The sequence below is a fragment of the Hippopotamus amphibius genome, chromosome 12 (genome assembly GCF_030028045.1).
Source record: "Hippopotamus amphibius kiboko isolate mHipAmp2 chromosome 12, mHipAmp2.hap2, whole genome shotgun sequence".
NCBI classification, from domain to species: Eukaryota; Metazoa; Chordata; class Mammalia; order Artiodactyla; family Hippopotamidae; genus Hippopotamus; species Hippopotamus amphibius.
The window spans coordinates 38,708,467-38,728,206 of NC_080197.1; the positions used below are offsets into that span (position 1 = coordinate 38,708,467).

General features: G+C 53.5%; 1 protein-coding gene across 5 annotated transcripts in view; it reads right to left on the reverse strand.

The window, feature by feature from the left end:
- Positions 1-19,740, reverse strand: part of NINL (ninein like) — a 103,849-nt gene that overhangs the window by 13,924 nt on the left and 70,185 nt on the right. For 4 of the 5 annotated variants that reach the window (XM_057703264.1, XM_057703263.1, XM_057703266.1 and 1 more), the window contains 8 exons: positions 17,755-17,929; positions 17,304-17,351; positions 16,786-16,896; positions 16,092-16,172; positions 9,509-9,614; positions 7,420-7,529; positions 5,978-6,237; positions 486-590 (listed from right to left, as the gene is read on the reverse strand). In XM_057703264.1, coding sequence (XP_057559247.1) covers positions 486-590; positions 5,978-6,237; positions 7,420-7,529; positions 9,509-9,614; positions 16,092-16,172; positions 16,786-16,896; positions 17,304-17,351; positions 17,755-17,929 — 996 coding nt within the window. The remainder of the gene's footprint in view (positions 1-485; positions 591-5,977; positions 6,238-7,419; positions 7,530-9,508; positions 9,615-16,091; positions 16,173-16,785; positions 16,897-17,303; positions 17,352-17,754; positions 17,930-19,740) is intronic. The other variant, XM_057703265.1, reaches the window with a different exon arrangement.

Sequence of the window (19,740 nt, forward strand, 5' to 3'; positions counted from 1 at the left end):
CGACAGACCAAGAACGAACCTGGGAGAAAAGCACAGCTGAAACCATCATCACAACAAGACCAAACAGATTCTACTTGGCCAGGAAGGCTGAAGGAGTACCTCTTGCCCCTGTAAGAATGCTCGATGCCTCCCCAGACCCCGAAGCATGATGTGGAGTATTTCTGTAGCGTGAACAGTGCTTATAGTGCGACTTCAAAGGCACGCGGGCCTGCACTGGGGCTGGTGGCGGTGGTACCTATCAGATACCTCCTATTTCTGAGAGCCAGGAGCTCAGGAAGGCAAGGTGTTGCCGACATCTGCAAGGAGGCCCGAGCCCCCCTGTGCCCATCAAGGCTAGTCAGAGGGTAGCACGGCTCTCTGCTTATGGTTACCTGTGAACATGTCCCCCTTTCTACAGCAGTGCCTTCTAAGCTTACTGTATGGAGAGCAAACCATGTCAGGGATGGGGTGGTCGGGGTGGGACCATGGAGATGGCCCTTCCTTACCTCTGTGCAGCTTCTGTCCTTTCTGCAGCTTCAAGCTCTTCCCGGATCCTTCCCAGCTCATTTTTCAAAAATATGTTTTCTTCAGAAAGCTTATCCAACTCGACTCTGCAGGAGAAATTTAAAAAAGGAAGTGGGAACTCCAGGAGCGGGTCACCCCACGCAGTCTGGTCTTGCAGCAATCCCACAGCCACACTCCCCTTCCCTGGGTGAGGGCACAGGTCACCACTTCCTTCCCTGTCTGGTATCCAGTGTTAACCTGCTTTGGTTTGCATCTCCCAAGAGATAAGCTACAGGAAACAAAGCTTTCTTAGCTTCTAAAAAGGCCGCACAGTTGACAATTCACCGGTGTATTTAGCACCTCAGTTCTTTGTGTTTACAGATGGCCCATTCCTGCATCTCATAACCTCCCCTGAAACATGAGCGTGCTCATGGCTGGCACCAGTGCAAGACACCGGGTGTGCGTCCTCGAGAGTTCATTGCAGGGAGAGTCGCCACTCCCCCACCCCGGGGACTCCAGCACAAAACTAAGGAACACAAGGACTCAGGAGGCCGGATCCCACAGGGAGAGTGCCCCTGAGGCCAGCACCAGGAGGAGCCTGGGAAGACGCCCACATCAGTGGACAGAGGGCGACCTGATACAACGTGAACCTTTCGGGGGAAAACCAAGCGCCCACAGTGGCTGCCAGGACCAAGTCTGCCCAGAGTCTCTGGCTTCTGATGCTCTTTGAGTCTCCCTGGGAAGGAAACCCCATCGATGTGTGACAGACGAGCAACTGACCAATAAGATCACGGGGAGGCAGCCTGAAACCCAGGCCTGCTGCCCAGAGCGTCTATCCTTAATGCACGCTGGTCTTGCTGACATTTATTCCCCTAAACAGCTTTCTACCTGGCATCAGCTTCTAGTGTTTTCAATCTAAAAGCACTCAAAGCCACATGACCTCATATGCTTATGTATTATTCTTATAATATAAAGCCTAAGTATCTCCTTCATAAGCATAAGTACCACTTCATTTTTCCTCATGAGGAACTAAAGAGAAAAATAAAGACATAGAAGTCAGCTTAATTTTAAAAGCAGTGAAGGGTTTCAAGTAGGAGAGTGACACAAATGAGGTCTGTGTTTTGAACTGTCATTCGGCTCCAGGGTGGAAAGCAAATTGACTCAAGGCAGCTGTGTGTGTACGTGGGTGGTGGGGGATTCTGCCTCCAGCTTCCTAGACCTCGAATAAGATGGCCGTTGCCCTACCTCAGCTGTCCACACTCATCAAATAATCAGAGCCTGTGCAAAGCTGATCATCTAGTGTGTGGTATCCTCACAGAAGGTAATGGAAACCTCCAGGGGCCCCCAAACAAATCTGGAAGCTGAAACCAAAGCCGTGAGCATTAAGCAATGCAAAGATGGGGTTACCCTGAGGCCAGCACCTACATCAGTGTGGAGAAAACACACCATGGATACATGCACTGGACCACTTCCCTGGAAGAGGTTACAGTGGTCTCAAATTAAGAGGCTCCCAACTCTTGGCAAAAGCAAACCACATCCTTTCTCTAGGGAGCACCCTCTACTACAGCTCCCAGGATTCCCAGAGATAAACATCACATAAACATGAGCTCACAATCAAAGATCACCACAACATACATGGAAAAAGACCACCTATGAGAGTCAGAAGAAGCCAGAACAATAGAATCAGATCCTGTAGGAACCTCAGATACTGGAATTATCAGACACAAACTAAGGATAAATATTATGAAATGTTTACTTAAACAAAAAATGGAAATTTAAAAAGGACAAGGAACAAGAAGCTATCAAAAATGATCAGACAGGACGAAAAAGAATTTTTGAAAATAAAAAAGTCAATGTCAAAATAAAAACTCACTGGTAGATTAGACACAGCTGAAGAAAGAATTACTGACCTGGAACACAGAGACATGAAAAAGAGTACCCAGAATGCCAAAGACAGAAAAGAAAATGGAAGTAATGAAAAAGAGGTTAAGAAATGAAGGAAAAGTGAAAAGATCTAATACACATCCAGCTGGAAAGGACAGTGAGGGGAGAAGCAATATTTTACGAATAACCGCCCAGAGTTCTTCACAGGACACAAATCTATACATTCAATAGGCAATATTTTCTAAGTAGAATAAGTAAAAAGAAAACCACAGCTGTGCCCTAAGACCCACAGCTGTGCCTAAGACAGCTGTGCCCTAAGACAGTTCCATTCTTATGTACACCAGCACCCAGAACAAAAAACGGCTCCCCAGAGCCCCCCAGGAGTTGTCACTATCCTGACTTGGAACAGTGACCCCTGGAGAACTTGTTCTGGGTGCTGGTGACACAGATGTGTCCAATTCATCAACAATTCTAATTGTACACACATGTGTATTTTTCTTGTGCGTATAACACTTAAATAAAAAGTTAAAGTGAAAGAAACACACACCTAAACACACCAAAGGAAAACCACAGAAGATGGAGAAGTTAATAGCAGCCAGAGGACACAACTCAGATCACTTACTGTGGGGCAGAATAACAGCCTCTAAAAGACATCTTCAGACTTCCTAGGTGGCACAGTGGTTAAGAATCCACCTGCCAATGCAGGGGACATGGGTTTGAGCCCTGGTCCAGTAAGATCCCACATGCCGTGGAGCAACTAAGCCCACGAGCCACAACTATTGAGCCTGTGTGCTGCAACTGCTGAAGCCCACGCGCCTAGAGCCTGTGCTCCGCAAGAAGAGAAGGCACAGCAATGAGGAGCCCACGCACCACAATGAAGATTAGCCTCTGCTCGCTGCAGCTAGAGAAAGCCCAAGTGCAGCAACGAAGACCCCATGCAGCCAATAAATAAACAAATAAATAAAATACATTAAAAAAAACTTAAAAAAAATAAAAAAATAAAAGACATCTGCATCCAGGTCCCTAGAACCTGCAGATGAGCCGTTTTACAGTGAAGGGGATGCAACAAACATAGTTAAGGCTGCTAATTTGCTGACCTGAGGTGGTAAGAGCGTCCTGGCCTGTTCAGGTGGCCAAGGTGGGTGCAAGGCTCCTCAACTGTGGAAGAGGAGGCAGAAGAGTGGGAGCCAGGATGGAGTGTGAGGAGGACCAATCGGTCACTGCTGGTGTTAAAGAAGGAAGGGGCCGGACCGAGGAATGTGAGGCCTGAAGGTTCTCCTCCAGAGCCCCCCGCAAGGAAGGCGGCTGCCGACACCCAGATTCCTGCCCACTCATACCCACTTCGGACTTCTCGGCTCCAACACTTTGAAATCCGAAATCGTGATGCTTTAAGCCACACAAGGCGGCAACCACTGGACAGAGCAGACCTCTCAGATCAGAGGGCAGAGGGCAGCTCTTCAACTGCCCATCTAGCTCTGTGCTCCGAGGAAGACCGTCCTTCAGAAACGGGGGCGGGGAGCTTGAGACATTTTCAGATAAACAAAAACGGGGGGAATTTACTCCAAAGAGAGTTTCACTGAAGGCCACACATCAGAGGAAAGAGGATGGTTCCATAAGGAAGGCATCTAACCAGGCATCCACGCTGAGGGCCACTCAGCAAAATGCCTAGGCTGGGTTCTCCACAAATATCCACCTCCAGACGTCCAGAAACACTCTACCGAAACTGACCAGGAGGAAACAGAAGATCTGCATAGACCTGTAACTCGGGTGACAGGTGCCGGGGCGTGGAGCCTCCCCGCCACCCCCTGGCGGGGCTGAAAGCTCCAAACACCTGTCTCACTCTCGGCTGCATCCCCGGCTGTGCCGGCACACAGGAGGAGCCCAGGAAACACTGTCCAGGGATGCAGACCGCGCTGAGACGCGAACTGTGACTTTAGCCGTGGGGCTAACAGGCCTGGACACGCAGCGGGTCTGCAGAAGCAGAGAGAGGGCCAGGACAGCCTGCCAGGCCTTGGGCCTCACGGCTGGGGGTAGAATGCGGACAGCACAGGTCTGAGCTCACGTGTCTGTCCACAGGAAAGCACCAGAGACAGACAGCACAGTGGGACTCTGGGGGCTGGGCTGCTTCTGCGCCGAAGGCCCCCGTGTGCCTGGAGCCTGCTGTGGACTCAGGTGTCCACAGGGCCCGAGACCAGCCTGTCGGCAGCAGCCGAGAGAGTAAACGTGCGTCCACACGTTCACCTTGGCCTCTGTGCCACTCGAGTGGCCTGGTACCACCTCTGCTTCATGGAGGAATAAATTCAGCAGTCAGGCCACCACAACCAAGGTTCCACGTCATCAGGGACACCCACCTCCGAGGCAGGAGCACAGAGCAAGGTCTGGATGGTGCTAAACAGTCCAGGCACCTCCGGGACGGGTGAGGAGGTCTGGGGACAGAGCCTGGGGCTTCCGGCCAGGCTAATATTTTCCTTCTCGAGTTGGGAGGTGCGCTGACATTTATTCCTTTTGGTTCATCATAAACCCCACATAAGCCTTTTTTTTCAGGGGAGCAGCTTGCCCACGGTCACCCAGCAAGCAGGAGCTGGCGCCTCGGCTGGACATACCCCCGCCTGCGGTGAGCCAGCATCACTTGCCCGGACAAGTGACACAACACCTCACGGAACCTCTGTCTCCATGGGAAGCAGGGAACTTGCAGGTGTGCTGTGTGGGGGTTAACAGGGCCAAACGACATTGCACGCAGAGCAGTAACCACATCACACGGCTGTGCCTGGCCTGCAAGTGCTTGTACCACCTCTGTGGCACCAGGAAAAGCCCTTCCAGAATCCTGGGCTCCTGAGATGGAGCACGTGCCAGCCTAGCTCCCAGGGGGCTGGGGAGGAGGGCCAGGCTGCACACACGGGCGCCACCCCCCCACCTGCCCACAGAACAACATCTCCAGGCCACCTCCCCACCCTGAGGCTCCCTTGAGGGATCTCGAGTCCCCCAGCTCACTGGCGGAGCCCAGAGGACAGGCGTGTAGGCCCTTCCTCTGTAACACAAAAGACCATGTTCTGGTTTTCCAAATAAACCTTTTCTCTCCTTTGCTTACATATCTTAGCTTTTCCAAGAACCTCACTAATCCAAACTAACGGCCTCTCCTGTTATTTTGGGACTTTTAGGCCCTTTATCCACCTCCCCAGGGGCCAAGAGATGACAGATGATGGAGACCGTGTTGCTCTTGCTACCAGGCAGGAGGTAAAGTGAGTTAAAATTCTACAAAGCAAAGGGCTTCAGGGCCTGAGCTCTAGTTAATATGTATTTTTAATTTAAACTCAGAATCTTTGGGACTTCCCTGGTGGCCCAGTGATTAAGACTCCGTGCTTCCACGGCAGGGGCACGGGTTCGATCCCTGGTAGGGCAACTAAGATCCTGCGTGTCACACACACACACACAAAAAGTCAGAATCTTTCTAACATAACCTGTTCTTTCAGGGCTCACCTATCTGCACCGACAAGAACCACTCAGGTAACAGCCATTGTGATTCTGAGCAGTTTGCCCAAATCCAATTTCAAATCTGGGTTCTGGGCAAGAAACCCTGGACGCGAAATCCCAAAAGGACGTGGTACCGGACCTGAGCCGCCGCAGAGCCTCCTCCAGCCGGTCCCTCTCCTGGGCCAGCCGCCGCGCGTGGCCCCGCTCCAGCGCCGCCCTCCGCTGCAGCCGGTCCCGCAGGCCTCGGACCACCTCCTGCGACTCCTGGTGCAGCGTCGCCAGCTCGGCCTTCTGACCCTGCAGCACGCTGACCTCGAGCTTGAAGGCCCGCTCCAGCTCCTTTCTCTCCTCTGCAAAGGCCCTTTTCATCACTTCCATTTCCCTTTCATAGTCATTCACCTGAGAAGAGAAGCGTGAGTGACGTCAGCCAGGGACCCCTACACGTGACCTGCCTGACGATACAAGGCTGCCCAGCATGGCATCCAACGAGCAGGTGGCCTGGCCTCCACGAGGTGCGGAGGCCCGTGTGGTCACTTGCTTTTTTTTTTAAAATAAATAAATTTATTTATTTATTTATTTATTGGCTGTGTTGGGTCTTTGTTGCTGCACACGGGCTTTCTCTAGTTGTGGTGAGCAGGGGCTACTCTCCATGGTGGTGCATGGGCTCCTCATTGTGGCGGCTTCTCTTGTTGCAGAGCACAGGCTCTAGGCACGTGGGCTTCGGTAGTTGCGGCACACAGGCTCAATAGTTGTGGCGCATGGACTTAGTTGCTCCGCAACATGTGGGATCTTCCTGGATCGGGGATCAAACCTGTGTCTCCTGCATCGGCAGGCAGATTCTTAACCACTGCACCACCTAGGAAGTCCCTGACCGCCTGCTTCTGTCACCTCCCGTAACCTTCACTGTGGCCCGGGGGGGCAGACCCAGCAGGTGCAGAAAGGAGGCTGGGGGCCGAGCTGGATCGGGGGCCTGGCAGAAAGCAGCATCAGGAGGGCAGATGGGAGACAACGCCTCCACGAGGCCATCGTGGCTCTGAACCCCTTGGAGGCCTGGTGGGCAAGGCCAAAGCAGGCGCCCAGAGGCAGGACCTCAAGATAGAGGCGGCCCCGCCTCGCTGCCATGGTGACACCTGACAAGCCATGGGCACGGTCCCTCAACAAAACCTACCACAGTCGAATAAAAGAGCAGGAGACACGTTCACCCAAGAAGACCAGCCTGGCCAGGGGGGCCCGGGAGCCCCCACGCCGGGCAATCCCAGGGGGCTTTGCCTGGAACAGAGTCGGGAAGCTGTGACTCCCCAGCGCAGAGCGAGCAGGGGGGCCTGGCCTCAGCACAGCCCTCGTGATGCTGGGATACACACCACCTTGCTCCCTCCCAGTAGTCGTTTCTCCTTCTGTCCTGCCTCCTTCCGAAGCGGCGTGGGAGGCAGAACGTCCACGTCACGCACATTTCCCTGCACAGCTCCGTGCCCCTGAGCACACTCACAACAGGGCAGGGGCTTCCGGGGCAGACGTGTGTGCAGAAGCGCCCCAGCAGCACGAAGCTCCCCCACCCCTCCGGCCTCCCTCAGTCCCCCTGACCTTGGTCTCCAGCTGAATCTCGAGGTCTTGGTAACGTTCCTTCACCTGCTCCAACATTATCTCCGTTTCTATGCTCACTGGGACGGAATCACCCGCAAATGTGACGATTCCTGCAAACAAGAGGACACTTCCGTTTATGTCCTGCCCAGGACGCCGCAGGGTCCAATCCCAACCTCCAAGCCGACATCTGGACGAAGTACAGCCTTCCGTGGGCACTTTCCGCAAGAGGAACGGGGCACTGGCGGTAAGAGGACACGGGCTGGGGACCGTCCACTGCGCCGAGTCCTCACAGTTGGCATCTTTACAAACCAGCATTTCGAGTCTTTGCCAGAACGCAGATCACTCAAAGGTATGAATGGCAAGGAGGCTCCCTGCCAGATGTGTCAGACCCTTTAACTCCCTGAGAGATGCCATATGGGGTATATGTCCTACCCCCTCGACCGTGGCAGGCACACAGAGGGACGAGGACAATAGGAAAAAGTGACCACAGCACCGATGATGCTTTAGGACCAGACATGAGCAAGCTGTCTTCATTCTTTATTTTGGTTTCCTACTTTTCTCAGAGGCCCTCACCACTTCCAGTTGGGTTGGCCGAGAAATTCGTTTGGATTTTTCTGTAACATCTTATGGCCAACCCAATATTACATCACACACAAAGCATGAGGGATCTCAACAAAAAAGTCAGGCAAACTAAGCACTTGTGGATGGAGGCTCCGACAGATCGTAGGAAGGCGGTGGGAGCTACACCTGGTCCAGAAGATCCTCCCCGCTGGCAACATCGCCCGTCCTTACAGCTCGTCCCAAAGAGGCGCCTGTGGACCCACAGCACGGCCAGCTGTCCCCACGCCGTGCATGTTGTGGGGCACACCCAAGGCTTGACTCGGCATGTGGGTGTGGCCACTGCTGGGGTTTCATCCGTGCTGGCCCACGGGCCAGAAAGTGAAAGGAGCAGACACACACTGCTCTCTCACCTGTGCCTTTCATTTCCCAAATTGTTTTCCAGGAAAAAAAGTGACAGCAACATCCGGCCGAGAGAACTCAGGATAAGTATCTCAGGAAAAAAGAGCATCCCATTGCCCCGAGGACTGGAAGCTCCCACCTGGGTCTGGCCAAGTGGCTCCCGTCAGGAGTGGCCTCAGCGGGAGGCACGGCTGGCCCAGCCTCCACGGCCCCCTCCACCACAACTCTGCTCTCCTGACTGTCCCTCCTCCTTTGAAGGGGCCAACAGGACCTCTGTGGTCAGATGAGAGGGAAGAGAGGAAGAAAAAAGGCTCCAGGTGGGAGAGCGGTCTGGTTGTATCAGTGCCAAAATGAAGCTCGGGGCTGCCTTCGGTGCCACAACCCGGAGCCTTCTGGACACAGCACCCGGGGCACAGGCCCGTTCTCCACTCCCTGGGTTACGGGTCGTGGCTCTCGACAACGGTCACACTCTTTGTGCAGCTCTGGCCCTTCCAGCGACAAAGGAGGTGACAATCCACCCCTTCCCTGTGGCTACACTGGCACCCGACACTCATCTGGGAATCAGATGACACCCGTGCATCAGCCACACGCTAGCACCTCCTGCTGAGGGTGGCAGGGCTGTGGGTCTCGGGAGCCGACAGACTCCACGAATGCAGGTGCCTGTGAGGGGCTCCCGCAGGGCCCAGGGGCACAGAAGACCCCACTTCGTTACACCTTGGGCATCAGCTCTGCACGTGGCAGGTAGAGGGGGCCCTGCCCAGAAGCCACGGCCCCACCCCACCTCAGACCCCTTCCACACCTGCCTGCCGGCCTCGGTCCACACAGTTCAGCACCTGCCTTGTGAAGGCGTCACAGACCCGAGGCCAGCCCGTCCCCAACATCCCCCAGCCTCCTCTCCCCTCCCCTCTCCAGATGACCATCTGTGTGGGGCATCTCCTTTCACCCCTCCACTTACTCCTACCCAAACAGTAGAACCCTCAACCTCCAAACCCCTGGCCTCAGGTAGGACCCTTCTCCCACACATGTGGTCCAAAGGGCTTGTGACCGCCTGCGTAGCTGGCCCGCCCACTGCTCCAACCCCCTCAGGAAGGAGCACACGAACCGCCACCTCGAAACACCGGGCTCCTACCTGCCGGGCCATGTCCCGGGGGCAGCCGGTCGCGCCGACGTGGGGGCGGCTGTGCCCGCAGGCCTTCCAGTGCGGCCTGCAGCTCGTCGTTGCGGTCCTGCAGGTCCTGTGGGCAGAGCCAGACACTTCCTCCAGCCGCTGTGGCCACTGGGCCCAGGAGCGGGGTGTGGAGCCGGCGCCCAGGGAGCAGTTCAGCCCCCATCTCGGCCAGGCGGACGGCGTCGGGTCCTGACTTCCAGGCCGGGGCACCGAAACTGCACCCGGGCACCTAACTACTCCGTGAGCTACAGAGGAGCAGGGGTCATGTCCCGACTTCTTATGCCCGGCGCCACCTTCCATCACTGGATACACAGAAGGGACTCAGAGTAAACAAGTGCAATGAAAGTGAGAAATGGAGAAAATAGAGACCCTGAAGCCACAGGTGACTCGTATAAAACCAGTGATTCTGCCCCGTGGGTGGGAGGCAGCACCAGCGAGGATCTGTCCCTGCTGCTTTCCGCAGCTGCTCTTGAGTCTGCAAAGCGTTCTGCAGCCACTGGCCACCAAAGTGGACACCGTGTGCTTCAGACCAAAGGCCACAAAGCAAACACGATCACATCAATAGAAGGATGGTGGCTGGGTGACTACACACAAAAGGGGAAGGGGGAATCTGGGGGTGTAAAGGCTTAAGAGGAAGGGTCTCTGGGAACTCCCTGGCAGTCCAGTGGTTAGGACTCAGCGCTCTCACTGCCAGGGCCCAGGTTTGATCCCTGGTCGGGGAACTAAGATTCCACAAGCCACAAGGCACAGCCAAAAAAAACAAAAGAGAAAGGCTCTCATTTATGACTAGCGTAATTTGCCACTCACAAATGAACTGCACCTGCACAAGCAAACTCGGTCACCTGGCTTTTAAAGGGCCAGAAAGGGTAGCATTCAGACCCTGCTTTCCCAGGTGGCCCCACAGCCGGCACCACGTCCACTCATGCCTATGGGTCCACGTCCTCCTCCCCCCGCCCCCGGGTGGCCTGTGGCTGCCCCACCTGGAGGACGGAACGCGTGATGCAGCCTCCACTCGGCTTCTCTGGCTCTGGGGAAGGCCATACCAGCCAAGGTCACGGCACACTCTCAAGGTCCCACCTCCCTCTCTGATTTTCTTTTTTTGGCCGCGCCCTGTGGCATGTGGGATCTTAGTTCTCCAACCAGGGATCGAACCCGTGCCCCCCTGCATTAGGAGCGTGGAGTCTTAACCACTGAACCACCAGGGAAGTCCCGCCTCTCTGATTTTTTCATCTATTTGAATTTCCTCTCCAGGCAGCTCTTGTTAAATAAACCTCCTCTTCCTGAACTCACTGGCATCCAGTACCTGACCTGTGTCTCCATCTGCCCTTGGAGAAGGAGCCTTACACCAGCGGTTCTGGGCCGTGTGGGAGAAGGCACAGGCCCTGCAGATGTTAGAAGAAGCACCGATTTGCTAGGATCACTGTGCCTCCTTCAGAAACTCCTGGGTAAATACACAGTTTCCCCCAAAGGGAGCAGCTCCGTCCCGGGGGAAAGGGCAGGGCCAGGAAGTGAGAGCTGCAGGGCAGGCCTGCTGGGCGGCAGGTGTGTGCACCTCGGCCCCTCCACCTCACGACGTCACCACGTTGGCTACTGAGCATCTTAGGTGTGGTCAGGTTGGCTTGATGTATGAGTAGCATAAACTCTACACCAATCTTAAAACACTAGATCCCCAGAAAGGGATGTAAAAGATCTCACTTAAAACGTGTTTATATTGATTATATGTTGAAATGATGACATTGTGGATGTAACAGAGTAAATAAAATATTATTTAAATAATTAATGTCACCTATTTCTTTTTACCTTTTTTAATGTGACTATTGGAAAACTTGAAATTACACACGTGACTGCTATTTTTACTGGGCAGTGCTCATCTGGCAGGAAACACTGACAGAATCATTTCTACCCAATGCCCTGCCCCCTCGGTGGTTCTTTCTGCCCCTCAAGTGGGTATTTTAAGAGCATATACACGTCCCACAAGTTCAGCAGTGTCGGAAAACAGGCCCTCAGGTGCCACGCTGGGTACAGACTACTCTGCTCTCAGGACACACCTGGCGGCACCATCGGTTCTAACCAATGAGGGTGACGTGTGCCATCCTGAGTCCCAGCGGGTCTACACGGGGGGCGTCCCGGGGCTGGGAGCCAGGATGCCTGTCTTCACGTGGGCTGCACGTGAATTTGGGGCGCCTGTGGATGCTGAGGGCGGTCACAGGGTGCTACTGAGCAAGTCCACTGCACACGCCGCAGCACTAAGGCTCTGTGGGCTCTGGACCGGTTGAGGCTTCTCTTCTCGTTAGCGGGAGAAGTGAGCTCAGCAAGCAAGCAGCGGAGGGCGGGATTTCAACAGCAGCTTGGACAGCGTTGGAGAGGAAGGCAGAGCCGTGGGGAGCCTGGCGGCGCTGAGCCAGCACACACAGAGGGGCGGACCGCCCAGACACGGGCAGTGGGGGGGATGTCTGTGAGTGCGGGGTCGTGTCTCAGTCCATCCAGGCTGCGAAAACAAAATTCCACAGCCTGCGGTTTATAAACCACAGAAATTTACTTCTCATAGTTCTGGAGGCTGAAGGCCAGGACTGAGGTGCCTGCAGATTCAGGGTCTGGAGGGAGCTTCCTGGTTCATAGACGGCCGCCTTTTCCCCTGACCTCACTTGGTGGAAGGGATGGGGGAGCTCTCTGGGGTCCCTTTATAAGGGCATTAATCTCCTCCACGGGGCTCCACCCTCATGATCGAATCGCCTCCCAAAGGACCCACCCCTGAAACCCCCACATTGAGGGAGCAGGCTTTGACACATGGATATGGGGGAACACACACATCAGGCTGTAACAGGGTGGAAGTGGGTAAAGGGGAAATCTGTATCTGGGGTTTCTGACCAAGGACAAGCCACTCCATCACGGTGTCCACCCAGGGCAACAGTGAAAACACGAAACCACAGAGAACCCTTAAGGAGGATGTGATTGACATTTTCCATTCCCCCCACTTTTTTTTTTAACCTTTTTTTTTTTTTGACCACGCTGCACAGTGTGTGGGATCATAGTACCTGACCAGGGACAGAAGCCACACGCCCTGCATTTGAAGCACAGAGTCTTAACCACAGGACCACCAGGGAAGTCCCTACACTCCCTTCTACCAAAGGCAGCCTTGCCCAGAGAACTGAGACTGACAGCTGAAAGAAAGGAAAAAAGAAAAAAAGCTAAGATGATAGTTGAATAGGAAGGGAACTCAGTGACAAGGGAAAGCATGGTTTCCGTGCTAGCTAATATCCTGCTAACAAGCACAGGGAAATGTAAAACAGTGACTTTGGAAAGATGGGTGACGCACAGCCGGCAGGTTCAAGGTCATCTCTACTCTGGAGACTGATGATGAGAAACACCCTCTTGGGGGGGCGGGGGGTGAAGGGGAAGCTGAGACAAAGTGAGAGAGTAGCATAGACATATATATACTACCAACTGTAAAATAGATAGCCAGTGGGAAGTTGCCGTATAAAAGGGAGTTCAACTCGAGGATGGATGATGCCTTAGAGGATGGGGACGGGGAGGGTGAGGAGGAGTTGAGGGAGGGAGGGAATATGGGGATATGTGTATAAAAACAGATGATTGAACTTGGTGTACCCCCCAAAAAATAAATAAATAAAATTATAAAAAAAAAAAAAAAAGAAACACCCTCAGCCCAGGGCAGCGCCCCCAGGAGGCTGAGCACACCTGGCACGCAGGTCTTGGTCTCTAAAGCCATTCCTTCTGGTCAGCAGGCAGGACTCCTTGGAGAAATAGCTGATTCCAGGGCAAGGGTGGGGGAAGCACAAGATGAGTCTGGAGTCTGGGGCATCTCATTGTGCTAGAAAGTATAGAACAACTTAAAACAAACCATGTCGGTGACAAGTCACAAGATCATGGCTGCGGGCCGGAAGACACTCCCACTGGCCAAATCTCACACAACTTGAGCACCAAAGTAATCCAACATAGTAATGAATTACCGATAAAACCACTGAGGAAAATGGGGATTCCTGAGCCCATACCAACCACAGAACATACATACATACATAGACAGGACTTCTCTGCCTGACAGCAGATGCCAGGTGCCAACTGACAGATGTGAAGTGGATGCTGGAAAACCATCCTTTTGCAACAACCATTGCGGCAAAGACAGGAGTTGGCAGGAATCACTAACTGATACTAAATCCAGTGAAACTTCTTACGAAGAGCAGGACATTTGCATGGTCTTAAAGCATCTCCCACACTCTGACCAGGTGAGCAAAACAATCATCACCTACATTGTGCAGCTGAGGAGGCATAACCTCCATTTAATCCAAAGGAAATGTAACAAAAACACAAAACAAGAAAGTTTCTATTGAAAAGGAAGGGGAGACTGTATTCTTCAAAAATATCCACATGAAGGACAAAGAAAGGCTGTGGGAATGTGCCACAGACGTCTCCCCAAATTCATATGTTAAATCCTGAGCCCCAGTGTGATGGTATCTGGAGATGGGGCCTTTGGGAGGAGATCAGGTTGGGAGGGTGGAGCCCCCATGATGGGGTTCATGCTCTAATAAAATAGTGCCCAGAGAACTCCCTCGCCCCTTCACCCAAGGACACAGTGAGAAGACAGCCAGCCACCTGCAACCCAGAACAGAACCCTCACCAGACACTGAATCTGTCAGCACCTTGGTCTCAGACCTATCAGCCTCCAGAACCAAGGGATCTAAATCTCCATGGTTTATAAACTCCCCAGTCTATGGTATTATTGTCATAGTCGCCCAAATGGACTAAGAATGTTCCAGATTAGAGGACATTAGACAGACATGACAGCTAAAGGCAACACCTGGCCCTAGACTGGGTCCTGCACTGGAGGAAGATGCTCTAAAGAACATTGTTAGGGGAATTCCCTGGCGATTCAGTGGTTAGGACGGCGAGCTTCCATTGCCAGGGACCCAGGTTTGATCCCTGGTCTGGGAACTAAGATCCCACAAGCTGCTTGGCACAGCCAAAAAAAAAAAAAAAAAAGAACATTGTTAGGTTGATGCAACTAGCAGGTTAAAGGATTGTATCAGTGGAAATCATGACCTATTAAGTGTCCACAGCTACACAGAAGGTTGGGAAGCTGGCTCTCCAGGAAGAAAAGCCCAGCTTTGTAGCGTTTGCACATTTCTAGGTGTAAATAACTCCCCCATCAAAGGTTTAACACGAAGCCAGCAAAATTCCTGAACATGTAACATCAACGTTGGGCACCTGAAGAGCAATGGGAGGTTGTGGGGTCAGCCTGCTCTCAGGAAGTGCATGGACCAGTTGGGGGTGCAGGGTCATGATCACCTGACTCACCTCCGAGGTACACATTCACAGCCATACGCACACGAGGAAACGAACACAGCAGGTGAACCTGCGCCGAGGCATCCAGGGGTTCCCTGGACTAGTTTCACTTTTGTAACTTCGTGTATTAGAAATTACTTCTAAATAAAACTTTTTTTTTTAATGCTCTACATGTTAATTTGAAACAGCCAAAAGTATCCACAAAAATAGAGGGCACATTTCTAAATAAGTAACTTAGCACTAAAATGTAAAATATTTCTGCTCATATTTCCAAAAGTGAAATTTCGAGAACCAAAAGTGAAATAAGTAGCAGCAGTTAGGTGACAGAGTTGTGAAAAAACGAAGGTGGTTACATTTGTTTGAAAAAATTCCGGTGCACTAAAGCAACGTACTAGTTGGTTAGTTACAGGTGCTCAAAATGAGGGAGAAAACACGGCAGGAAAGAGAGTTCCTTCCAGAAGGTCAAGCGGGCATGTTCTAGATGCACCACATCCTCCGACCACAAACCACACACACCACTCGGGCTCCCAAGGAGGGTGCCACAGCTGACCACATGCAGGACCACAGGGGCGCCCGGGATTTGGGGTGCGGAGGACAGGAAGCAGGGCTCACGTCACACTGCAGACCAGCACAGGCTCACCTTTATCCTCTGGTGTGGCCAAAGCATGATGTGCAGAAAAACAGTGCTTACATTAATTGGGAGGGAAATCATTAAGAAGCAAATGGATACTAGACCCCTAACTCCAAACAATAATGTTTTATCTGCCAGAGTCCCTCATCATCTCCAGAGACTAATGAGCTGTGATTTGTTTCTCCAGCACTGACACTGTACACCACCTACACCCTGCTCTGTATGGCGGTGATGCCAGCCGCGTGGGCTCATGTTGGTAGGTGTGGCCCAGGAAATGCACACACTCAACCACAGGAGACAAGACGAAGCCCTCTATGGTGCCCAGACACACAGAGGGGGCCCTTAGAACTGGGGCCATCTTGCCATCTGGGAAGCCCGTATGGGGCCAGGCACAGGGCAGGCAAGTCCCGTCCACTTCCTTTCAGGACACAAGGCTAAGAGGACTCCGTCGGCAGAAGGCAGGCCAAGATCAGAGGCCTGGCCTGCTCTGCTCACACAGGGATGCTCCTGTGGACCCGGGCTGGACCACCCTCCAAGTGGAGGCCAGGGGGTGGGAGGGACCACCCAGGACTGAGTGGACAGACCCTGACGACCCTGGGGGTAGGGGGCACATACCCGGCACTTGAGTTGGTACTCCTTCAGGACCTCTGAGAACCGCTCCTCCTGGGCCAGGAGCTCTGGGCTCTGTGGCTCCAACTGAAAGCCAGACGCAGGCAGGAAAATGAGGGGAAGGACCTCGGGCCAGGTAGAGGGTATGCTGTTCACCCCCTCACACTGCCCCACCAGGCTCAGCATCTGCGGGTACAACTGCCCGTCCCTCCCCTTGTTTAAAAGGGCAGAAGGATGTTCGGAATTTATGGAAGGCGGCTGTGCTCCTACCTGAAGCCTGGGCTGCCTTCCTGCCTTGGCCACCTGGGAGGTCCCCTGCCTGGACCCTGCACCTCCCGCTCCCTTCCTTCTCCCAAGGTAATGGAAAGGGCCAGGTGGGGGGCCTCTAACCTCTCCTCCATGCCCCCCACCACTGAGACCCCATCACTGGGGTCTGTGCAGAGGGTGCTGACTGCTCCAGGCCTTGTCACTAAAAGGCCAACATGCAGGGCATCACTGCGGCATCGCCTGCACCCTTGCACTGCACAAAGGGGAGGAAAACAGAGGGAAAGTAGCCCTGATAATTTTCTTTCCATTACAGAATTTTATTGGAAAAAACCTAAATCCCGTCACCTGTGTATTCTGCGTCAAGACCCTGACGCCCCGTACCCAGCTCCCACGGGCGCCTCTCTGGAGACTCAGAATCAGCAAGAGGACTTGCCTTGTCCTTCAACACAAACTCCAGGTCATTCTGCAGCTTCAGGACCAGCTTCTCCGACTCTGAGAGCTTCTCCACAACTTCAATCATCTCCTTCTGCAATCGACTGTTTTCCTACAAGACACAGGCCAGCGGTTGGCCGGCTTTGGGGACGGAGGAGGGAGCTGTGTGGCACGTCTGCCTCCTCTGAGCGAGAGACAGGGCTCATGAGCAGGGAAGGTGGACCCCATGGAGCCCTCGGGGATGCTCTCTCTTTCCAACCGCCTCGACTTCTCCCAATCACCCAAGCTCTCAAGCAACCCCACCTGAGCCGTTTCCTAAAAGACAAATTTAAAGCTGTACCAAGACAGCCCAGGTGTCCAGCAGGAGAAAGGCAGTGTCTGCAGACACGGGAACCAATGAGAAGGCGCACCCAGCCTCACCTCCAGGGGGACGGAGGCGAGGGAGGCAGGGCAGGTGTGGATAGGACCCGCAGCCCCAAGTTAGGGAAGGAGGAGGAAGGGGTGCTGGGGACATCTCACTGGAAGCAAATGCAGGGTGGGCGCCGGTCGTGGGATGCTCTCCACAGCCTGGAAGACGTCATCTGCTTCAGGCCACAAAGCCAGGGCTGAGGGCTGGGGTGACCCTATTAGTGCTCTGGTCCCAGAGGTGCAACAGAGGTGGCTGCAGCCACTGACCCAGAAATGAGAGCAAGAGCCCTGTGGGTCCCCCGTCCTGCTGCCCACATGGCTGGAAAGGAGAGGCCATGTCTCTCCCAGAAAAGCCAGGACCCTTCCTGCTTTGGCTGAGAAATGGGCTCTCTCCGTGGCTGCAGAAATGTTTTTAGCGGGAAGCCCCTGGCACCGCGGGGAGGGTTCAGTCCTGGACCAGGAAGGTGTGGGTGTGGAGGATGGACCCTTAGGCAACCTTGCCTCTGTCCTTTCGGGTGGGAGACCCTAGGGAGGCACCCCTCTGCCCCCCAAACCCCCCTACCTTCAGGGCCAGGGTCAGCTTCTCACGGAGGCTGGCCTCCTCGGCCCGAAGGCGCTGCAGATCCTCTTCCAGCGCAGCTCTCTGCCGCCGGGCCTGCTCCCAGAACAGCTCACGCTCCATCTCCACCTCGGACCGCAGGAGGCTCAGCCTCCCCCTGTACCCCTGCTCCAGGCGTCTGTAAGGCACATGGCACATGGTGCATCGGGCTCCCAAGGGGAGCCACCCGGCCTTTCCCTCCCCAGAGTCTCCTGCTGGAGCACTCAGCCACAGCATCTGGGACTCGCTTGTTCCCTGCTGACAGATGGATGCGCTGCAGGCGCTGTGGGGCAGGAGCGTCCTCAAATCCCTCCTCGGGGCTGGTGGAGGTGACCCCACACAAACAACAGGTGAACTAGCAGGTGACCTCTGGGTAGGTCTCTGACGCCCCTCGGCCATTCAACCTCCTCCCTATCATCAGAAAATGAATCAGCAGGGACTTCCCTGGCAGTCCAGTGGTTAAGACTGTGAGCTTCCACTTCAGGGGGCATGGGATCAATCCCTGGCTGGGGAAGTTCTACATGCTTAGAGGTGCAGCCAAAAAAAAAAAAAAAAAGTAATCAATAAATAAAAGTAGCATCACTGCCTTTGGTGACCAAGTGCGCGCAGAAGCCAGCCCCATCACAAGGACACAGGTATCAGAAAATCAGTACACAGCGCATCCCAAAGCAGCCAGAGGAAGGGGCGGAGGCCCTTCCTCGCAGACTGTGAAATAACCATTTTTTTGTTTTTGTTTTTGTTTTTGGCGGCGCCTTGTGATACACGGGATCTTAGTTCCACAACCAGGGATTGAACCCAAGCACCCTGCATCGGAAGCTCAGAGTCCAAACCACCAGACCACTAGGGAAGTCCCTACACTAACCATTTCTATGAGCAGGGAAAACAGTGCCAGATCTGAGCTTTATCACTAAAAGAGTTGCTTAGCAGGATTCTCAACCCCAGTCTATCCAGCCTGAAGATGGGTGAAACTTTGACTTCAGCAGAGCTTGGCCACGTCAACAATCGATTGTGAGAAAGACTGGGCTCGGCTTCTCTCAGTCTCACCCCAGAGCTTCGGGGAAGGAGCACGAGGGGAAGGTGGCAGCTGTCACTTAGGGAAACGGTTTGACAAGCGTGATTAATCTAACAGCCCACAAATCTTGGGGCTAGTTGTACAAATACAAGTTTGATCACATCACTCCACTCTTTAAAGGGGAAAGGTGCAATAAAATACAGCAGAACAGACCCAAATCACGGGTGCTCTGTGGCCATCAGAAAGCATATGCAACACCGCAATTCTGTAAGCAACCATGATGAACAGGAAAGAAGCGAGGGACTCACAAAATATGTTAGGTAGGGCTTCCCAGGTGGTGCAGTGGTTAAGCATCTGCCTGCCAACGCAGGGGACACGGGTTCAATCCCTGGTCGGGGAAGATCCCATATGCTGCAGAGCAACTAAGTCTGTGCACCTCAACTACTGAGCCGGCACTCTAGAGCCCGTGTGCCGTAACTACTGAAGCCCTCGCGCCTAGAGCCAGCGCTCCGCAACAAGAGAATCCACCACAATGAGAAACCCATGCACCGCAGCGAAGAACATCCCCTGCTCATCACAACTAGAGAAAGCCCGTGTGCAGCAACGGAGACCCAATGTGGCCAAAAACAAACAAATAAATAATAAATCTTTAAAACAAAAAAAGCGTTAGGGGTGAAAACCTCTGTGGATGTGAGGTTTTGAGGTTTATTTTTCCTTTCACGGTACTTGTGTTTTCTAAGTTTTCTACAATGAACACGTATCATTTATTACTTTTGTAATAAAAACAACCTAACAGCTGTAAAAGCGATTTTTAAAAATGTACTGATGATGCCTCATTGCTCACAGGGCAAAATCCAAACACCCGCGTGGCCCTTGAGGCTTTGTGTGTCCCCTACCAGATTCTTGGACCGAGACGCGGCCTTCGAGTCTCTGGTTCT